Below are 23,384 nucleotides of genomic sequence, written 5' to 3' on the forward strand. Positions count from 1 at the left end.
TTTAGTTTGGTATAGTCCCACTTATTAATTTTTTCTTTTGTTGCTTGTGCTTTTGGTGTCATAACTAAAAAAATAATTGCCAAGACTCATGTCAAGAAGCTATGTTTTCAGGGCGCCTGGGTGGCTCAGTCGTTAAGCGTCTGCCTTTGACTCAGGTCATGATCCCAGGGTCCTGGGATCAAGGCCCACATCGGGCTCCCTGTTCTGCAGGAAGCCTGCTTCTCCCTCTCCTGCTCCCTCTGCTTGTGTTCCCTCTCTTGCTGTGTCTCTGTCAAATAAATAAATAAAATCTTAAAAAAAAAAAAAAGCTATGTTTTCTTCTGGAAGTTTTATTGTTTTGGGTCCTACATTTAAGTCTTTAATTCATTTCAAGTTTATGTTTTTGAGTGGTATAAGATAGTGGTACAATTTAATTATTTTGCCTATGGTTATCCAGTTTTCCCAGCACCATTTATTGAAGAGATTGTCCTTTCCCTATTGAGTATTCTTGGCTGCCTTGTTGATAGTTGACTGTATATGTGAGGTTTTATTTCTGTTCTGTTGGTCCATGTATCTATTTTTATGCTGTGCCATACTGTTAGATTAGCTTTGTAGTACAGTTTGAGGGGGAGGAGTTAAGATGGTAGAGGATTAGGGAGGCCCTAAGCATGTCTCATCCCTCAAATACAGCTAGATAGTTATCAGATCATTCTGAACATCCAAGAAATCAATCGGAGGTCTAAGAGAACAAAAACTACAAGTCTACAAGCAGAAAAGTGACCACCTTTGGAAGATTCTTTAACAAGCAGACCAAAACACATGCAGAATCTAGTTTTGTTGCTGTTGTTGTTGTTATTGTTGGACTTTTTATTTTGTCTTTTTCTTTCTTCTTTTCTTTTCTGGACAAAATGATGAGATGGAGAAATTCACCCCACAAGAAAGAACAGGAGATAGTACAACCAGGGATTTAATCAATATAGATATAAGTAAGATGTCTGAGCCAGAATTTAAAACAATTATAAGGATATTAGCTGGGCTTGAAAAAAGCATAGAAGACACTAGATAAACCCTTACTGCAGACATAAAAGAACTAAAATCTAGCCAGGCTGAAATTAAAAATGCTATAACCAAGATGCAATCCCAAGTGGAGGTCATAAAAATGAGGATGGACAAAGCAGCGGGGCAAATCAGTAATGTAGAAGATAAAATTATAGGGAAAAATGAAGCTGAAAAGAGGAGGGAAAAAAAAGTAATGGACCACAAAGGTAGACTTAAGGAACTCAGTGACTTATTAAATGTAATGACATTCGTATCATAAGAGTCCCAGAAGATGAAGAGAGAGAAAAAGGGACAGAAGGTTTATTTGAACAAATTATCGCTGAAAAGTTCCCTAATCTGGGGAGGGACACAGACATCAAAATCCAAGAAGCACAGAGAACTCCCATTAAATTCAACAAAAGCCAGCCATCATCAAGGCATATCATAGTCAAATTCTCAAAAATACACAGATAAGGAAAGACTCCTGAAAGCAGCAAGGGAAAAATGTCTTTAACCTACAAAGGAAGACAGAACCGGTTTGCAGCAAATCTGTCCACTGAAACCTGGCAGGCTAGAAAGGAGTGGAAGGAAATGTTCAACGTGCTGAATGGGGAAGATATGCAGCCAAGAATTCTTTATCCAACAGGACTGTCATTCAGAATAGAAAGAGAGAGAAAGAGAGTTTCCCAGACAAACAAAAACTAAAGGAGTTTGTGACCACTAAACCAGCCCTGCAAGCAATTTTAAGGGAGACTCTTTGGGTGGTGGGGAAAAAAAAGAAAAAAGACCAAAAGCAACAAAGACTAGAAAGGACCAGAGAACATCTCCAGAAACACCAACTCTGCAGGTAACACAATGGCACTGAATTCATATCTTTCAATAATCTCTCTGTAGTATCGTTTGAAATCAAGAAGGGTAATGCCTCCAGCTTTGTTCTTTCTCAGTATTGCTTTGGCTATTCAGGGTCTTTTGTGGTTCCGTATAAATTTAAGGATTTTTTTTCTATGTCTGTGAAAAAATACCATTGGAATTTTTATAGGAACTGGATTGAATCTATAGATGACTTTTGGTAGTACAGACATTTTAACAATACTAATTTTTCTGACCCATGAATGTGAGCTATATTTCCATTTGTTTTTGTCTTTTTCAATTGCTTTCATCATGGTTTTGTAGTTTTTATTGTATAGATCTTTCACCTTCTTATTTAAATTTATTTCCAAGTATATTGTTGTTTTTTATGCTATTGTTAGTGGTATTGTTTTCTTTATTTCTTTTTCAGATATAAAGTATATGGAAATGCAACTGATTTCTGTATGTTGAGTTTGTATACTGCAACTTTACTGAATTCATTGATTAGTTCTGACAGTTTTTGTTGGAGTCTTTAGGATTTTCTATATATAAGGTCATATCATCTGCAAACAGACAATTATGCTTCTTCCTTTCCTATTTGGATGCCCTTTTTTTTTTTTGCCTGATTGCTCTGGCTTAGACTTCTGGTACTATGTTGAATAGGAGTGGTAAGAAGGGGCACTCTTGTCTTGTTCGTAAGGCTCATTTTCTTATAGGCTTTTCTTTCTCCCTTCAAACTAGTGGGTTAAGTGAATATTTTTTAATGAAACACTAAAGCTAGATATTGTTTCATGAGACTTCATGATCAATTTCTGTGTATGTGTGTGTGTGTGTGTGTGTGTGTTTAGAGTTCTTAGTGTGGCTTACAATAAAAAAGTTTTGAAAATCACTGGCTTAAATGATAGTAATATAACAGTTCTATTTTCAGTCTATTGTTCTTTCCACACTCTTCCTGGCTGATTCCACTTAACCATATATATTTAAGATTTCAAATCTTTTATCTCAAACCTATAATTTTTTCATGCATTTCAGTCTAGGACAGTGAGGTCCTTTTATGTAGCATGATGGGGGCAAGTATTTGATTAGATACTCTAAAAATCCAGTTAGAGTAAGGAATAATAAAAATGATGTATATGTACCATGCATATTTTATTTCCATAAAAAAAATGGGACATTTTATTTTTTTTATGTTATGTTAATCCCCATACATTACATCATTAGTTTTTTTTTTTTTTTAAAGATTTTATTTGTTTATTTGACAGAGAGAGACACAGCGAGAGAGGGAACACAAGCAGGGGGAGTGGGAGAGGGAGAAGCAGGCTTCCCGCTGAGGAGGGAGCCCGATGCGAGGCTCGATCCCAGGACCCTGGGATCGTGACCTGAGCTGAAGGCAGACGCTTAACGACTGAGCCACCCAGGTGCCCCTACATCATTAGTTTTTGTAGTGTTCATGATTCATTGTTTGCATATAACACCCAGTGCTCCATGCAGAACGTGCCCTCTTTAATACCCATCACCAGGCTAACCCATCCTCCCACCCCCCTCCCCTCTAGAACCCTCAGTTTGTTTTTCAGAGTCCATAGTCTCTCATGGTTCGTCTTCCCTTCTGATTTCCCCCCCTTCATTCTTTCCCTCCTGCTATCTTCTTCTTCTTCTTCTTTTTTTTTTAACATATAATGTATTATTTGCTTCAGAGGTACAGATCTGTGAGACTACATTTTAATTTAATGTAGCCATACTCTTTGGAGATTTTCTTGTGCAAAAATACCCATTTATCATCTATACTCCCATTTTCAGTTTCTCTTAAGTGGAGCAAAGTGCTTTTTTTAAAAGTTGAGCAGAAATTTCCATCAGAATCCATCTAGATTTTAATTCCTTCCCCAATCTTTTTACAGTTATTTATCTACACCAAATTCAGCTTTACATAAACTCCCCAAAACATTCAAATTTGTTTTTATGGTAATAACTCCCTTTTCCATTTATAGTTTATCAGTTTATATAATGATTAAGTTATCAATTTAATAATAAGTACAACTCTTTATAAACAAACCTGGAAACAAGCTCAACAACTCAACCCATAGGAACACAAATGTGCTGGCTTACTAAAAGTGTAGCTTACTGGATGTAAAGTTTAGCATGCCATCAACATCAGTATGAATGTTTTACAGCAGGAATGATGAATATAATTCAGGCCATCAGGGTAGTTAAATGGAGGTCAGTTAAGGGATATCCTATATCAACAAATCTCTTTTGAGACGTAGATTTCCCAGTGGAAATCCAAATTCAACATATAAAAAGTAATCTATTTTCCCTGTTAAATTCAGTCCTAATTTTTTTTTTAATTTCTCTGACACTATCGTCCACCCACAACTACCCCTGAAATAACCCATGAATTATCTTTGACTTCTCATGTTCCTTCATTTTTTTCCTCTTAAAAATATCCCCAATCTCTCTCTATCTTTGCTACCCTACTCTTAATTCAAATCCTCATTATCCTTTGCTTACACTACTACAGAAGGCTCCTGACTAGTATAACAGCCGCTGGTCCCATTGCCTTCAATTCATTCTACACCCACTCACCAGATGACTTAACTAGAGTGAAAATCTGACCTTGTAATTCTTCCAATTAAAACCTTTCAATGACCTTCATAGCTTACATGCATTGAGTCTTACAATATGCCAGACACAGTGCTAAACATTTTTATGACAAATTAACTTATTCATTCATGTAACAATACCTATTGAACACCTAACACCTAGCAGTTTCTGTTTTGGCCTTAGGAATACAGCCATAAATAAAACAAATTAATGTAAATTTTGTGGAGCCAGGATTTTTATCTTCTTCTTTCACTGCTCTATTCCCAACTCCAGGCAGTTCAATGTCAAAGTCTAAACCATTAGCTCCAACCAATCTCTTTCAGCTCATCTTTCCAACTCCCTATATGGCATTTTTCCCTCAAGCAAAATTTAAAAGCTTTAGTTTACCAGACACTGTGCTCTTCATTGCTCCTTTTCCCAGGATTCTTTTGTCTTTCTCCAATGATAGAAAATAGCATAATACCATAAACAATGGTTTTAAATGTATATCAATCATGTGTTATCAGCCATTCCTAGAGAAACATGGCGTTAGAAATAGAATGAATCCAAAAGACTTGAGAGAACATTTTTCCTAAGATAGACTTTACGGTTCAAAGAATGATAGTGCCCCTGGCAGATAATGGAGCTATCCATTAAAATCCAAGAATTATAAATTTAAAAAGGACAAGATATAGTGAATAGCTTTCATCTAGGTTCTACTTCATAATTTAAGTATTTTATGCTTTATGCTTTTTTTCTGAGTTTGGATTACCAGTGTCTAAATTTTGTCTTGATTTACAGATAAAGGGAAGATCAAACTAAATACATTGATGGAAGAATTGAGTACTGCTTTAGGTAAGTGAAAAATATCTTAATTCTTTATACAGTTTTAATGATACATTCTACCATCCCTTTAGTCCCTTGTTAATTTCACCATTTTAACTCTTAATTAATTAAATATTTTCATTAATTAACATTAATTAAACATTTCTGCCTGCTTTGATAACCTATGATTTTTTTGATAATCTGTGCTTTTGCAACAGAGGTACTAGGTCTTTGCAATAAGACAAAAAATTTCAAAATTTAGATTATAACTGAAATACTATATATAGACATAATTACTTGAATAAGTCATCAACAATATAATTTCTTGGGCAATTATATTAGCCTTATATTATTATATGTAGTATTTTCCTCTAACATTATGAAGACATGCCTTTTATTATAAATAAGGGACAATGTTATATTTTTAAGTCTGATATTAACTCTGTATAATATAGCAGGTGACCTTAGGTCTTTGTTGTTCATCTAGCAATAGAAGATGGTACTGTACAAACACATTTTGTTTTGTTTTTCGTAATTTATATTCATTTGATAATGTTCTATTATAGCCATCGCAACAGCCTTTTCTTAATAATGTGGGAATGTTTTTATTCCTAATTCCACCTTTTGATCCTCACTCAACCAAAAGCACAGGAGAGATCATCAAGAACTATTCAGACCTTCACTATTGTAGATTTTCCTTGAGAGGAGCTGACATCTGAATGTCAAGATAATTTCATCCTGGTTTTGTCTTTGAATCATTTGTTTAATTATTTGTTCATACAGTGGCTACACAGAAGCATTTAAGACTCTGAAAAGCAGACTTCAAACAGCTGTGAGACAAACAAAACTAGCTGAAGGTATTATAAGAAGGAAAGGGAAGCACTCTAGAATCATGGTCCAATATTTCTCAGGCCTGAAAGAAAACTAGTCCCAATAATAATTATGCCTTAAGTCTACTTTACATACCCAAGTTGTCTTTTCTTTTCTTAGATAAATTAGATCTGTAGTGTGAATCCAAGTACAATATGCATTATTAACAAAGGTGCATATACCCCTATAGTTGGGCAAAAAAAAATTCAAAGCAATTCTATCATTTATCTAGGAAATTTTAACTGGTTTATTGTACTGAATGATAGGGCATGAACTATATTATATGCTAAGTCAGTCACAATTTTTTTATTACTATGGATAGAATACATTATACTTAGGAATCTCTTCCACCAGATATTATTTATTTCCCCAGAAAAGTTTCTATCCCCTTGGACTAAGAAGACAAGATCCACTGAGACCACTGGAAAGTCATGCACAATTCATACACATAAATTTTCAGTTAGCCCTACAGTAATTCTTTAAATTGGTTTGCTAGTAAAAGGCTGAGTTACAGAGTTAGGACTGTCCTAACTCTAGCAAAGTGGTTGTCCCTAGTAAAACTTAAACCTCAGTAAGTTATTGGTAGAAGCAAGGGAGATCATGATAGGCTAAGTCAGAAGTGTATAATACTAAATAATAAAAAGAAAAGATATGACAAAAATAATGAATAAAAATATGTGAAAAATACACAAAGCACTGACAAAATCAGTGTTTTCTTATTCTCATGGTCTTGGATGGAAGCTCTGTACTTCATGCAGTTTTCCACTTGATCTGAGGATCTTGGATCTTGGGTCAGCAGGTGACTTATACGAACCACCTGCTTCTTGGATACTCTAGAAAACCTCAATTTAAGTCTCTAATATAATCTTGCAATTCTGATAATGTCTCTCCCATTTTTCCAGAAGTTTTGGTGTTCAAAACACAGTGAAGTTTCTAAATAATAGGCAAAACCTCTTGTATAATCATGAATAATTACCAAAATAAAGCATATTGCCCTATAATTGAATATATAAGATGGAATGCTCTAAGTAGGTAGCAGGATATCCAGAAGTTTGCTGGCCAGTATGAGTGCTATGGATTTTTGATGAGAGAGTGTTTCAACCCATCCAGAAAATAAACATAATATTATTAGTACATATTGATAACTCAGAGAGAAGCAAATATATAAAATCCATTTGGATATGCTCAAAGAGTTCCTTAAGATATGGTTCTAATCCAGGGCTCAAAATTACAGATTTTCCATATTTATTTTTATTTCAGATGAGGCATGAATTGGTGATATCCTCTAATATAATACAAAATATCCTAATCAGTGTTTAATAATGTGGAGAATTTGTTCTTATAGTGATGGGTTGTTTTATGTAAGATTTTGGCAAATGTCAATTTGAAATATTATCTGATGCAACTAGGTAGCAGTCCTGGCTTTGCCAAATTTTATCCTCATGGATAGTATAACCTAACCATTCCAATTATTTCTTTACAAAATTGGGGTCAAATTTTGTGCTTCTATAATGGAATCTTTGAATCTGATCCTACACGTGTTTTTTGTTTGTTTTTTTGTTTGGGGTTTTTTTTTTTTAAGATTTTACTTATTTCTCAGAGAGAGAGAGGAAGAAAGCACAAGCAGGGAGAGTGGCAGGCAGAGGGAGAAGCAGGCTCCCCACTGACCAAGGAGCCCAATGAGGGACTTGATCCCAGGACCCTGGGATCATGACCCAAGCCAAAGGAAGATGCTTAACCGACTGAGCCACCCAGGTGTCCCTCTACACTTGTTTTTCTTATCTATAAGAGGTCCTTCAAAAAGAACTTTAATTTAAAAAAAAAATGAAAAGATGAACCACAAACTGACAGGAAATATTTGCAAAACACATATCTGATAAGGGACTTATATCCAAAATATTCAAAGAATGCTTAAAACTCAACAGTAAGGAAACAACCTAATTAAAAAGTGAGCAGAAGATCTGAATATTAATCTCACCAAAGAAGATTTACAGATGGCAAATAAGGATATGAAAAGATGCTCAACATCATATGTCATTAGGGAATTGCAAATTAAAATACACACCTATTAGAATGGCAAGAAGAATGCAAAATGGTATAGTCACTTTGGAAGACAGTTTGGCAGTTTCTTACGAAGCTAAACTTAATCTTATCATAAGATCCAATAATCACAAATTAGGTATTTACCCAAATGAGTTGAAAACATGTGAACACAAAGACTTGCACACAAATGTTCATAGCAGCTTTATTTATAATTGCCAAAACTTGCCAGCAAATAAGATGTCCTTGAATAGAAGAATGGATAAACAAACTGTGATACACCCATATAATGAAATATTATTCAATGATAAAAAGAAATGGGCTATCAATCTATGGAAAAACATGGAAAGATCAGTGGTTGCCAGGAGTTTAGGAGGGTGGCATAGGGAGGAGAGATGAATATAAGGGCCACAACAGAACTTTAGGTCAGTGAAACTCTGTATGTTACTGTAATGGTGAATACATGACATATTGCATTTGTCAAAATCCATAGTACTGTATGATACAAAGAGTGAACACCAAGGATATAATCTGGATCAGTAAGAAAAAAAGATATAGGAAGCTTCTAGAAGAATCCATGTGCAGGCTTCCTACGCACTCCTTCTTATGAGGGGTCATACATAACATACCTTTCTTCCAGCAGCAAAAATGTAGTTACACATGTGTGCCCAGAGAAACCCATTAGAGACTCAGTGCCCAAGGTTTTTTATTTGGGGCTACTCACTTAGGTGCCCTCTGCCTATCAACCGTCAGTATCCCAGACTCCCAGAAGAAAAACAAGTATTCACCATAAATCACATTGTTTGCACAAGTGTAGGCACAGTGAACTAGCCTTTTCAATTCGTATTGGAGGGAACATTCTGAAATCCAAGTTCCCAGATGCCAGCCAAGTACCAATAGCAAGCAGGCTCTTCTAAAGATAACAGCCTCAGGCCTGCTATGTTAACTTTTTTCTGCACAGTCTATTTAGTAAGATCTGCTAATGCATTTTCTCTAGTCTTTATACCATCTGTTTTTACTGTGGGCTTTTCTACCTTTAAGATAGCAATTTCTTTGAGCAACATCAAAACACCAAGTAATAATTACTATAAAAGTATATCGCCTATCATTTAGTTTTACCAATTTGAAATCTCTAGAAAAGGCCAATGTTCAGTCACTTGAACCAATCTTGTATCTGTTAAGGACTTAGATCTTTCAAGAGAAACTAAACTAATTATTGCCTGTTTAACCTACTATGGTCCCTTTTCACTATTAAGACAAGACCCATCAACAAATAATATTAAGTCAAGAGTGTAGTACTGAAATACCCAAAAGATCTGTTTAGGACATGGACACTTACTAAACTACAGAAATACAATTACGGAAATTATAATTACAGAAGTAGAAAACTTCTTCATGGGGTAAAGGTAATAGAGTCACTGGATTGAGAGTGTTATACCAATGGATAGTAATATGGGGAGAGAGTAGCAATATTCCATAATTAGTAACCAACTAGTCAAAAAATATTGGATATTTTCAGTTAGCAATAAAGATTATAATTGCATATAGTACCATCAGATTTAAATATGATCTTAATATGAGATCGAAGATGCTTTGACTAGCAATTTAGAAACTCCAGTTGCTCTGAAGCAAGAAGGATATAGTCAAGGCTACTGAATTAAGAGATAAGCTATAATAAGCAATGGGTCTTTTAGTGTACACTATTGATGTACTCTGTTAATGCTCCTGAAGCGTGGCCTAACCTCGTGCACTGCTAATCTAGAATTAATCATTCTGACTCTCATCTTGAAAGATACTCTTCTTCTCAGAACAAAGAATTCCACATAAAGAGCAGTTCATAGTTTAAAATTATTAAATATACAAGGAAATGAGACACTATGAGTAAGATACCCATCATGAACAGCATTTAGCAGAATCAGATCAGCGAAGATTTTAGATTTTGGAATTATCAGGCCAAAAATTATTAAATAAGCATGCTTAATATAATTTAATAATGAAAAGAGAGGCTTGAGTACATTTGATTAAAGAGCAAGCAGATTTGATAAAGAACCAAATAGACTTTTGAGAAATTAAAATAGTAAAAATTTAAAACATTTGAAGATTTTAACAGTAATTTATAAACGGCTGAAGAAACAACTAAGCAACTTAACAAATTATAAGGTATATAGCACAAAAAGCCAAAGAAATGAGAAATATGAAAGAGAGGTTAAGAGACACAGAGGATAGATAAGAAAATCTAACATATATCTAATTGGAATTCCAGGAAGAAAAGATAAAGAGAACAGGACAGAGGCAATATTTGAAAAGAATTTTCCAGAACAGATAAATAGTGCCAACCTAAAGAAGCCAAGTGACTCCTAAGCAGAATAAATAAAAAGAAATATCTATATTAGACATATACATTTGAAATATGCAACATATCTAATTTACTGATTAAAAGTTTAGGATTCTAGACAGTAAGCTTTCAGAGATTCACTTTCCACTGATTTAAACCAAAAGACTTAATTAAACCAAAATTGTTTTTCCTTTCTAAAGTTACAAAGTATAAAACTATTTACAATAATCAAAAGATTATTTACCATAAAAATAGTACAAAACAAAAATTATTGGGGAAGCCTGAGGCCCTCTTTTTGAAACATACTTTCTAATAAGCATCAACTATGTGCATTTTATGTATATTGTGTTCATATAAGCATATAATCTAGAAATCCTTTCTAGATTTATGTGCCTAACATTATACTGCTCCTAACATAATTATAATTTCAAACTATCAGGAAAACTACTTACATTTCTATTTTGTGTAGGAAAGACCCAAATTATTATTTGTTTTATTTTTTACATGTTTATATAATTAGTCAAGGTGATAATAAATTTTAATTTTTTGTTTGTTATAGAATACATGATTTTTAACTACCCATGAAATTATCTTAATGACACATGAGTGAAAATATTGCTAGTTAACAGCACTTGACTGTAATAACTCACTAATTTTGTGTTCTTCCCAAATTCTTCTTTGTCACAATTTCTGTCTTTTCTAGGAGAGCAGATCGATGTCAGTGATGTATATGATGCTCTGAAAGACATGAAAGTTGAGGTCACAGACAAAGAATACTTTAATTTAGTAAAAACTCTACCACTTGATGGTAAGGATTTAAAATATATATGTATACTTCATGGAGCTTTAGAGTACTTGACTGTAGCATTTTCTTCTTTTTTTAATTTTTTTTAATTAACATTATGTATTATTTGTTTCAGGGGTACAGGTCTGTGATTCATCAGTCTTACACAATTCACAGCGCTCACCATAGCACATACCCTCCCCAATGTCCATCACCAAGCCACCCCATCCCTCCCACCCCCCTCCACTCCAGCAACCCTCAGTTTGTTTCCTGAGATTAAGAGTCTCTTATGGTTTGTCTCCCCCTCTGGTTTCATCTTGTTTCATTTTTCCCTCCCTTCCCCTATGATCTGTAGGATTTTCTTCTAAAATGATACCAGACTGTTACCAGGTTGTTTAATCATTTTTGAAAAAATTTTTTTTTAGAATGCAACTTTCTTTTTAATTATTTGATTTTTGCCAAAGAAAATTCGGGTCATTTAGTTTTTAGTATGGTAGGCAATAGCTATTTCACTTAATCCTGCCAATAACGTGTGTGTTTTGTTGTCCTTGGTTCCATTAATATTCCTGAGAGTAAGTGGAAAGATGTAAAAATGGAAGAATAAAGAGTGTAAGGAAAGAAATCAGAGATAAAAGTAAATCAAATGAGACATATATTTTATAAGTTTTAAGCCATAATCCTTGCCTTTCATGGAAGAGTGAATAAATTTGCCTCATTAAAATCTTTCTCCAAGCAAACTTTGTTATTATTTGAGAACAAATTAGGTAAATTTCAGAAAAATCATTAAAAAGTCTATCTTTTTGAAATTATGGAATTAGGGGAAGAATTGTAGAATATTTATTGTTTAGGTGAATGTCCCTTATTATTTTTCTCTCACCCGAATTATGCCTTTTCTTACAGCTGAAGGAAAGGTGTATCAAAAAAGGTTGCTGGATGGTGTGAAGACTCTTAAAAGTGAGTGAGAAGTATAATGAGAAAGCAGATAAATCTGAGATATTCTCTTATTTTTCATATACACTAGTTTATTTTTATTACATTAAAAATTTCATATATGTATTTTCCAATATTTATGGATATGTTATATATGCCATAAATCCCTGGAAAATTACCCAGCCCTTTTAGAACTTGCATTATGTTGATAATGAACAAAAGATATAGTCAAACAATGAGACTCTATATCTAGTTTTAAAGTTGACCCTGCTTGTATACTTGACTAGGTCTTACTGGACCTGAATGTCTTCATGAGTAAAGTGAGAACCATAATATACATGAATTAATAAGGAATTTTCCACATCTTGGTTGTTTTTATGATACTTTGTCTCTCCTAAGGAGGAAAGGTTGATATGAATAACCTGGACACATTTCTGGAAAATATGGGGATTAAGCTCTCACATAAAGAACTTGAAGATTTTTCACAAAACCTACCAGTTGATGGTGAGCATTGTACATAAAAATGTATTCCCTTTAGGACAGCTTGGGTTTGAAAGTATCGATAGACCAGTGATAGTGTTTATTTAGTATCAACAGGACATTTTTGAAAGATTTTATTTATTTATTTGAGAGAGAGCACAAGCTGGGTGGGGAGGGGCAGCAGGAAGGGAAGAAGCAGGCTCCCTGCTAAGCAGGGAGCCTGAGGCAGAGCCCGAGGCAGGGCTGGATCCCAGGACCCTGGGATCATGACCTGAGCCGAAGGCAGCCGCTTAACTGACTGAGCCACCCAGACGCCCCTCAACAGAACATTTTTAAAAGCACGTACTGAATGGAGCACTGGGTGTTATATGCAAACAATGAATCATGGAACACTACATCAAAAACTAATGATGTATGGTGATTAACATAACATAATAAAAATTTTTAAAAAGCATGTAGCTGAATGCAGGTCTCAAATGAAAGCACATCCTGACTCTTCATTAACAGAGTGTTCTATGAATAATAAAAATTAGTGAGAGTTCTGACAAACCATTCTTAGGTCAAAGCATGAAGAAGAAAAGGAAAATAGAATGTGAAACATTTAAAAGAAACATTAAAGAGGTAAGTAAGAGGACAGCCTATGATGAGGAATGGTTAAATTTGCCTGTTCAGATATAGTCAGAAAGACTGGAAAGGGATAGAGAGAAACACGCTAAGAATTTTAAAAGAGATATAACTGTGTATATCGAGCATAATAATACTATTACAGTAAAGTATTATGTATAACATGAGATTAAGATGTTAAATATATTAAAAAATGAACATTTTTCCAAAGTAAAAGAAATAAATTACCAATATTGATCAAAGAAGAAGTGAAAAATATAGATAGACTAATAATGGTAGTTGAAAAAAACTATCAAATAATTACATCTGTCAACTTTCCACCACCACCCATCACTCTAACAAAAGGTGACAGGCCCAGAGAGTTTTAAGAGTAAGTTCTTTCAAATCTTCAAGGAACTGTTTATTTTAATGCTTACCGATCCAGAGGACTCCAGTTTAAGATGATAAACCAAAATCTGTCTAGTTTTTCTTTCCTCCAATACCTAACAAAATGAACAATAAGAACAAAAAAGTAAAAAAATCAGCAAAGGAAATTCAGCACCAATCAAATAATAAAAGGAGGCCAACCTAATGCCATAAATGTTTAACGAGGACAACCAAGGAGATAAAAGATTTTTTGAGTAGAAACAGTACAGCACAACTAGACCCCTCTTAGCCTTTCTCCTCCCTCAGAAATTAAACTGGTGAAATCCTGAGATTTCTCACTAAAATGCCCAGATCTGGAGTGAAGCAAATTGGATAGATAACTTCCCCCCCACACACACTCCACTTACTAGGAAGGAATAGCTGGGGAAAAATCAATAAAACAGGAGAAATGAACAATAGGAATCACTCATTAATGAAAGTAAAAGCTTCAGAGCCAGAAATGGAGGTCTGACATGAAGCCCGAGAACACCATCCCATGCACAGATCTGTGGTTTGTTTAAATGTCTTTACCAGGGTTCATTCTACCTAATTAGAGCAATGAACCCTGTTGGGACATTTGACCAAACCTCAGATATGAGAGCAGGGCTCAAGTATAACAAAGGCCATGTAACACCTCATCACACCCTCAGATTACAATAGAAGTGGGTAGAACAGTTTTCCTCAAATGCATCTCACTGAAGAAAGCAAACTGGTCTCAGATGCTATAGAAAGAGCAACTAAAGGTTACATTAAATCTTGAGAATAAAATGAAGATCTGAACAGAGCTGTTGAAGCATATGCAAAATGAAAAGAAAGGACACGGCGACAATTCTACATTAACACAGCAAAGAAAAATAGTAAAAGGAAAATAAGAAAGAAAGAAAGAAGATAGAATGGAAGGAAGAGAACATGCGAAAAACAAATAACCCAGTCTAATAGTAGTATAATCAGTATAACCTAAGGAACAGCCAAAAAGAAATGCTTGACAATTAATTCTTATTACAGAGCAACTTTAATGGATTCAATAAAACTAGATCTCAAAAATGAGATGGTAACATAACATGATGATATTAAAAGGGAAATTGCCTAACTAAAAAAAAAAACAAAGTGAGTACCAATCATTATAGAATTATTAAATAAATTATAAACATCAAAGTAAAAAATAGATATGGCTGAAAATCTTATTGACAGAGTAAGAGAACTTAAGATACCCACAATAAACACAGGGGCACCTGAGTGGCTCAGTCAGTTAAGCATCTGCCTTTGGCTAAAGTCATAATCTCAGGGTCCTGGATCAAGCCCTGCATTGGGCTCCCTGCTCAGAGGGGAGTCTGCTTCTCCCTCACCCTCTTCCTCTGCCCCTCCCCCCCCGCTCATGCTCTCTCTCAAATACATAAAATCTTTTTTTAAAAAAAGATACAGTAAATGCAGAGAAAAGATTAATGCTATCTGGAATTTAAATTAAAACTTAAAAAAAGATTAATGCTATCAAATATCTAGTAGATATGGATGATTCACAAAGTAACATAAAAATATCAAATATCTTTACAGAATATAGCAAGTAAAAAATTTTAAATCAAATCTAGTTTAAGGAAAAAAAGAAAAGTTTTCTAAAATGAAGGAGTGAATGCAGATCAAAAACACCACATCAGTTCCAGAAAATGTTGATCCAGAATATTCTGCAGTGAAATACTTCCTAGTTTACTTACTGAGGAAAAATGGGAATTCTTCAGATATAGAAATGTTAGAAAGCGCATAATAGATGGGGAGGAGAAGCAATAGGTCTCCAAAGCAACATTCAGTTCCAGAAAAGAATGGAGGAATGTCTACAAAATTGAAAAAGAAAGTGTGGCAAAGAAAATTATACACAGCTAAGATGTCATTCAAATATAAAGACAAGGGGCACCTGGGTGGCTCAGTCAGTTGAGCTGCTACCTTCAGCTCAGGTCATGATCCCAGGGTCCTGGAATCGAGCCCCGTGTCGGGCTCCCTGCTCTGTGGGAAGCCTGCTGCTCCCTCTCCCACTCCCCCTGCTTGTGTTCCCTCTCTCGCTGTGTCTCTCTCTGTCAAATAAATAAAATCTTTAAAAATAAAATAAAATTCAAGATGATATCAACATTTTAGTTGAGGGACAGGTGTCATAGGTAGAGAAGGCAGTAGAAACAGTCTCATTTTTGGTCTGTGACTGCTCTTTGTCTTACAGTTGATGGGAAGGTTGATCTGGAAAATGTGACACTGAAAATGAAAGATTTTACAGGTGAGTTTCTATAACACTGAAACCCCAATGCTTTATAGTAAATTATATTTGAATGTTATCCCAGTAGTCTATTGTTCATATTAATTTTGCCATCTTACCCAATTATTGTAAAATATTTCTGCCTGATAAAATCCATTTGATCTTGGATTAAGATCAAATGGAAATAAACTACATCTTGGAAATAAACTACTGGACTTGTTTTTGATAACAAGTCCTATATACTGTAGAGATGTTTTTCTCATATATGTATATATGTCTTTTCCCACATGCAAACAGCTAAATTTTAGGTAAGCATATGAATAAATAAGGTAAAGTTTTGTAAAGCTCAAGATAATGTGGATTTTGTGAACAATCAATTACATAAGTCATAAAAGATCTCCTGCCATAATTCTTTCTTTTGGCGATTCATTATCCAGTTTGGTAACTAGATTTTATTCTGCACATTATCCCCCAAATTAAGAGAGACTTTCTTATATCAATAATTTAGGAACAAGTTTGCTTTGACTTCTAATGACACACTATTTCTACATCCCATTTTACCTTTGCTCTTTAATCCCAAATTGGGAATGATGCTGTATAAGCTATTTTAAGTATATTTTAAAATACATATCATATAGGTCAATAACATATTCTTATGAACTTTTTGAACCTCCATAACATTGCGTTATTAATTTCTAAAATTTTCACCTATAAACACTCTGTATTTTCAAAGGAGAAAAGATTGATGCCGCTAATCTGAAAAACATTCTTGGAGACATGGGGATAGAAGTCAATGATAAGGAATGTCTTGATCTACAAAAATCACTACCAATTGATGGTGAGCTGCATCTGCAACCTCCAGAGAGTTCAGTTTTCTGGTTCTACTTGTGATATTTATATTTTAAAGTGACACATGTTCAGGTGTTAACTGCACCCATCCTTCAGCTCTTGATTTCGTATGAACAGTCTACTACTCTATGCCAATTCAAGTACAGAATCCAACTGTCAAAAGAATCCTTTTCCACAAAATCAGTGTTGAGGAAAAATGTTACTGATGATTTTGAAAGGGAGAGGAAAGAGGGATGTACATCTTGTCTCTCTCAGTAACATTGCAGAAGTCCTTGTAAATTCCTGTTCTCTCCCAGAGTCACTTTTCCTTACATTGCCCCTGGAGATTCCCTTTTCCTAATCCTTATCCCTTCCAGAGCTAAACCCTGAAAACTCCTCCCTCTGTTAAGCTCAATTTCTTTTTTTTTTTATTAAGTTTTTATTTTAATTCCAGTGCAGCTAACATACAGTGTTATATTAGTTTCAGGTATACAATATAGTCATTCAACAATTCCAGACATCACCCAGTGTACTTCTATTTTTTTTAAGATTTTATTTATTTGAGAGAGAGAGAGAGCATAAGCAGGGAGAGGAGCAGAGGGAAAAGGACAAGCAGACTCCCTGCTGAGTAGGGAGCCCGACACAGGGCTCAATCCCAGGACTCCAAGATCATGACCTGAGCCTAAGTCCGATGCTTAACTGACTGAACCACCCAGGTGCCCACAAGTGTACTTCTTAATCCCCATCACCTATTTCACCCATCACCCCACCTACAGCAGTTTGTTCTCTATAGTTAAGAGTCTGTTTCGGGGCACCTGGGTGGCTCAGTTAGTTAAGCGACTGCGTTCGGCTCAGGTCATGATCCTGGAGTCCCAGGATCGAGTCTGGTGTCGGGCTCCCTGCTCGGCGGGGAGTCTGCTTCTCCCTCTGACCCTCCCCCCTCTCATGCTCTCTCTCTCTCTCTCTCATTCTCTCTCAAATAAATAAATAAATAAATACATAAAATCTTTATTAAAAAAAGAGTCTTGTTTCTTGGTTTGTCTCTCTTTTTTTTTTTTTTCCTTTGCTTGTTTGTTTTGGTTCTTAAATTCCACACGAGTGAGATCATATGGTATTTGTCTTTCTCTGACTGACTTATTTCACTTAGTATAATACTCTCTAGCTCCATCCATGTCATTGCAAATGGCAACATTTCATTCTTTTTTTATGGCTGAATAATATTCTGTTATATATATAATATGGTATCTATATGTATGATATGGTATACATACATACCACATCTTTATCCATTTATCTATCAATACAAACTTGGGCTGCTTCCATAATTTGGCTATTATAAATAATGCTGCTATAAACATAGTGGTGCATTATCCCTTTGAATTAGTGTTTTTGTATTTGGTGGTGGGGGGAGGTAGATACCCAGTAGTGTGATCAGTGGATCGATTACTGAATCTAGAAAAAATAGCAGCTAACGTTTGTTGAGCCCTAATGATGTGCCAAGTTCTGTTCTCACCACACACAATGAGGACATCTTATGCCCATTTTACAGTGGAGGAAACTGTGGTACAGAAAGGCCACAGTTTGTTGCTTAAGGCCACAGAGCTAGGCAGCAGCAGAACAAGAATTTGAACCCAGGCTCTTTACCTCTATACCATATCACTCTATACCATAGTGAGAACTTTTTCATTGCTTAACTTCATCATGATTTGAAGGTGAAAGTGGATAGATTTCTAAAGTTAGTCACGCAAAGGAAACTCTGACCCTTATATTCTGTTTGTGACTCATTCTCTGTCCTGAACTGTGCCTTTCCTTCCAGATGATCAGAAAGTTTTTCGGAATAGATTGCTATCAACTTTGAAGTCTTTCAAAGGTGGGTAAGAAATATAATGAGAAAGTATATAAAACTGAGATTTTTAATCTCTGTATTTTTTTTCCTAGTTATTAGGTCATGATTCCTCTGCCATTCCTTCTATATATTAAAGTCTTTTTTTTTTTTTTTGGTGCTGTGCAGGCTTGATCCCCAGGGTCAGACTCAAAGGAATCAGTCCTAAGAATCTCCACAATTGTTTTTCTATGTACTTTTGGATAGGTCTAATTAGACTATTAGCCTTCACAGTGCTGAAAATAAGCATCATAATGCTCAGCTGTGAATTGTTAGTTTTCTTGTATTTTTCTTTTTTTTCTTTTTTGTTTTTGTTTTGTTTTGTTTTGTTTTTAGAGAGAGAGAGAGCCAGGGGGAGGGGCAGAAGGAGAGAGAGAGACAGAGAATCTTAAGCAGGCTCCATGCCCAGGATGGAGCCCAATGAGGGGCTCAATCTCATCACCCTGGGATCATGACCTGAGCGGAAATCAAGAGTCAGACGCTCAACCGACTGAGCCATCCAGGTGCCCCTCTTCTATTTTTTCAATATAAAAGTTGCCATATGCCTACTAAATATAAATTAAAGAAAAAATAATCATCCATAGTCCTACTATCCAATCATTACCATTCTTAATATTTTGAAGCTTAAACTAGCAATAATCTCATCAAGTTAAACTAGCAATAATCTCATCAAGTCAAAAGTGCTCTGAAATTCCATTGGAAGACTCTATAAAAGACACCAGCATACTAGTCTTGATAAATCAAACATAGTCACTTTTTCTTGCAGTGGTGGAATACATTGTTATCCCTATAGTTAAGCAATTAGATAAAGTAGTTGGCTTACCTAACAGCCATATATTAAAACTGCCTCCAAAACTAGAATCACACTGACTTAAGACAGTTACAATATGATAGGTTTAGGGGAAATGAATCCATGTGATGGAATAATAAATTGATGTTGTCCATCTGAGATTCACTCTATTTGTGTGCTTGCTGACTGCAGAATGTCAGAGAGAATCACATGCATTATTTACATTGTTCGTTTTATGTATATTTTTACTGGGCATACAATTTTAAAGTTTTTTTTTTTTAAGCTTTTATTTATTTATTTGACAGAGAGAGAGAACAAGCAGGGGCAGCAGCCAGCAGCAGAGGGAGAGGGAGAAGCAGGCTCCCCGCTGAGCAGGGAGCCCGATGCAGGGCTCGATCCCAGGACCGTGGGATACAATTTTAATTCATATATGTTAAATGACTGCATGATACAACTTCACCCTATAAAATAACATTTTTTTCCTTTGGCAATCAACAGCTGTGGCTATGTAGTTTTCTGTGGAATGAAGATATAATGGTTCACTTACCAATACCCTATCATTAGAAATTTAAATTGTGGGTTCTTTTCTCTTTCTTTCTTTCTTTTTTCTTTTTTTTTCTTTCTTTCTTTCTCTTTCTTTCTTTCTTTCTTTCTTTCTTTCTTTCTTTCTTTCTTTCTTTCTTTTCCTTCCTTCCTTCCTTCCTTATTACAAGTAAGATTATAATGAAAATTTCCCTCTCCCCTTTGGCATAGCTTTTTCTGCATTCCCAAAAGTGGAATTAGTGGGCTAAGAGTTATGAACATTTTAAAGAATCATGATAGTTGTTGCCAAACCACTTTCCAATAAGGTAATTCCAGTTAACACTCTAACCAGCATCCAGGCCTATTGAGAGTTGAATTAACTCATCAGCACAAGAAATTTTTTTCATATTGTGTCTTTTTTGGTTTTTTTCTTACATCTCCATCCCTTTCTAAGGAGGAAAGATTGATGTCAATAACCTGAACACAGTTCTGGGGAACATGGGGATCAAGCTCAAAAATAAGGAACTTAAAAGTGTGATACAAAATCAACCTATGGATGGTGAGCATTGTAAAGAACTGTTTTGCCTTTTGGGGGAGAGCTTAGAATCTTGGGATCATATGTAAGAATTTCTAAAACTAGATGGATTTGAGGAGTTTAAGATATTTTTAAGAATCATGGAGAAGAACTAGGTCTTAAAGTAAAAAGAAATCCTGTCTTTTTTCACCTCAATTCATCTGAAATTATCACCCTAGTAACAATGATTACTGCTGAGAGGATATTCACAGCTGATATCATGCCAGAGAATGGTAGAGAGAAACAAACATGGGAGGAGTGGGGGAAATGAATGAATGCCTAACCAAGAGAGCCTGAAATAATTGAGAGAAAAATATCCATAATAGGAACTAGTAGAACATCATTAATATTTCCTCAAATATCCAATAAGCCCATGTCACCACCATTTTGAGATAGAAACAGGAATTGAAACACTTGAGAAGAGCTTATTGCGAATAGATGGAAGATGTGAAGCCCCTTGCTTAGTATCTGTGCTAGATGTAAGGTTCACCAAAAACAAACAAAACAAAATGAATTGACCTTTATGGATGATATCTTTTGCCATGCTTATAAGAAAGTACTAAAGACCTAAGAACTGGAGATAATACATTTGTCATAGTCAGACCCTGTGTTCAAGGGACATGGGCCAAATGCCACTGTCCTTCTTACTAATAAAGAATCAAGCACTCAAACCAGGAAATATAGATTTAAGGTGAACACAAATTATTTAATAGAATATATGGACTTTCATTGGGCCCTACGTCACAACTTTCCTGTCTTGTGTCATTGTCTGAATTTTTTATGTTTTGTCTTACAGCTGATGGAAATGTTTCTCTGAAAAAAGTGATGAGTGACGTGACAGCAGTTACAGGCAAGTTAAAAGTTATCAATAAGATTAAAATTCTAATTCTTAAATGACATTTTCCCATCTTGTCTTTTCAGTGAACACATAAATCCATAAGCATAGTACTAATTTCCATGACTCCCCCTCAACAAAATAACTAGAATATTTCCAATATCATTGCATCAACACATGGTTGCTTCCCTATCCCTTTACCATGCCTCCCCACTTTTTGAGATAACACTCTCCTGAATTTTATATTGCCTATTCTTCTTCTAAAAAATTGTAATTTTATTACCTGTGTAACAGCATAATATTTCATTTTGTTTCATTTGCCTCTATAAAAATGCTTTTGTAAGTGATGTGCAGGGTTCCCTAACCCTAATAGTGTGAGAAATATATTTAAAAAAGCAAGAAATCATTGTCCAAAAAGTCAGGATCATGATAACCTTCTAGAGAAAGATTGTGGATAGGGATTGGAAAAGACTATGAGAGACCCCCAGAGTGTTATCAGTGTTCTATTTCTCACCTAGATGTTGGTTACAAGGGTGTTGTTACAAGTGCCTGTGTCTATTATCCAGAGTCAGTCTTTGGGTTACCCATATTAAAAATTTTTTCTCATTTCTCCATAGCAAGTCCTATATCCTCTAAAATACTTATCAATAATAATGCTTCTGATCTTCACCACTGAAAAAACTGAAAATCTGTATCAAGGATAAACAAACTACTGGCCACACACCAAATCTAGTCCTCTGCCCCTTTTAAAAAATAAAATTTTATTGGAACACAGTCATATTCTTCATTTATGTATTATTAATGGCTTCTTTTGTGCTGTAATAGCAGAGTTGAGTAGCTGCAACAGAGGATCTATATCCTGCAAATTTTAAAATATTTACTATCTGGCTCTTTACAGAAAAAGTTTGCTAATCCTTGATCTAGATTACCACAATAATAGTTGAAGTAAAAATTAGGATATTGGCCAAATAATCTAATAATTTTAGGAAAAGCAGAGAGCAATATTAGGTTAATCTTTACATTCTAATTTACAAGACAATTGCCTAAATCCACAGTTTACTGAGAATTATGCTTTCTTAGCCCCAATGTTATGAAAGTGCATCTTTCCCTAGGGTCAAGGGAATAAGTTCTAATTCCCCGTCTGCCCTTTACTCACTGGGCAGGTCTTACTGTACCTTTGTCTTGTATCTAGCAGCCAGGGATGGTGATGTATAAATGTGGACAATTTTATTTCATATTTTTGAATACTTAGATAATTAGAATACTTGAATACTTAATAATACTTAGATACTTAAATAATATTATCAACTTTACTTGCCATTTCTCTTTTTTAAAGGAGAAAAAGTTAATGTCAAAGATCTGAAAAATATTTTGGAAGACATTGGGATAGAATTCACACCTAAAGAATACCTGGAACTGGTAAAAAATCTTCAAGTTGATGGTAAGCATTTCAAATAGTATTAGAGCTTTCAAGGGAGGTTGGTCCTGTGTGTTTAAGACAACTTAAAAAAAAAAAAAGCTGTATTTATTACATATGCTAATTTTAAAACAACAACAAAAAGAATGTCTAAGGAATTTTAGCATGGCCTTGTTCTTCCTTTGGAAAGTGTAATTTGGTTCTTTCTTTGGGAATCAGCAACTATTTTCTTGAATCCGGCCTTTGGATATAAAATTTTCAGCTATATTGTTGTTGCCTTCAAAACTAGAAGTTAAGCTGAGAGATGTAAGAAAAAAGTAAGGGTGGGAGGAGTACAAAGGAGTGGGAGAAGGAAGGAAAAGTCAAAGAAAGTGAAAGAAAGATGTGTTCATATTCCATTATGTCATTTGCCACCAATTACTGGTTTTGCACTTGGCCAGACACAGCACTCTGAGGGTTTTCTCCATTCTGTGGCTTCAGATTCATTGGAGGGTAAAAGTCAAAGTTATCTCTAAGACAAATCATTTAAAAGTATCTTTATGAAACTTTACATTTGTTCTCTTT

At 34.8% G+C, this 23,384-nt stretch overlaps 1 protein-coding gene across 1 annotated transcript in view; it reads left to right on the forward strand.

Annotated features, from left to right (window-relative positions):
• EFCAB3 (EF-hand calcium binding domain 3) overlaps window positions 1–23,384 on the forward strand; it is a 222,160-nt gene that overhangs the window by 77,337 nt on the left and 121,439 nt on the right. The window contains exons 48-57 of the mRNA XM_032429885.1: window positions 5,245–5,298; window positions 11,217–11,321; window positions 12,198–12,251; window positions 12,627–12,731; window positions 15,940–15,993; window positions 16,706–16,810; window positions 18,617–18,670; window positions 20,449–20,553; window positions 21,365–21,418; window positions 22,740–22,844. Coding sequence (XP_032285776.1) covers window positions 5,245–5,298; window positions 11,217–11,321; window positions 12,198–12,251; window positions 12,627–12,731; window positions 15,940–15,993; window positions 16,706–16,810; window positions 18,617–18,670; window positions 20,449–20,553; window positions 21,365–21,418; window positions 22,740–22,844 — 795 coding nt within the window. The remainder of the gene's footprint in view (window positions 1–5,244; window positions 5,299–11,216; window positions 11,322–12,197; window positions 12,252–12,626; window positions 12,732–15,939; window positions 15,994–16,705; window positions 16,811–18,616; window positions 18,671–20,448; window positions 20,554–21,364; window positions 21,419–22,739; window positions 22,845–23,384) is intronic.

This window comes from Phoca vitulina, unplaced genomic scaffold (assembly GCF_004348235.1).
Source record: "Phoca vitulina isolate PV1807 unplaced genomic scaffold, GSC_HSeal_1.0 scaffold41, whole genome shotgun sequence".
Classification (NCBI taxonomy): Eukaryota; Metazoa; Chordata; class Mammalia; order Carnivora; family Phocidae; genus Phoca; species Phoca vitulina.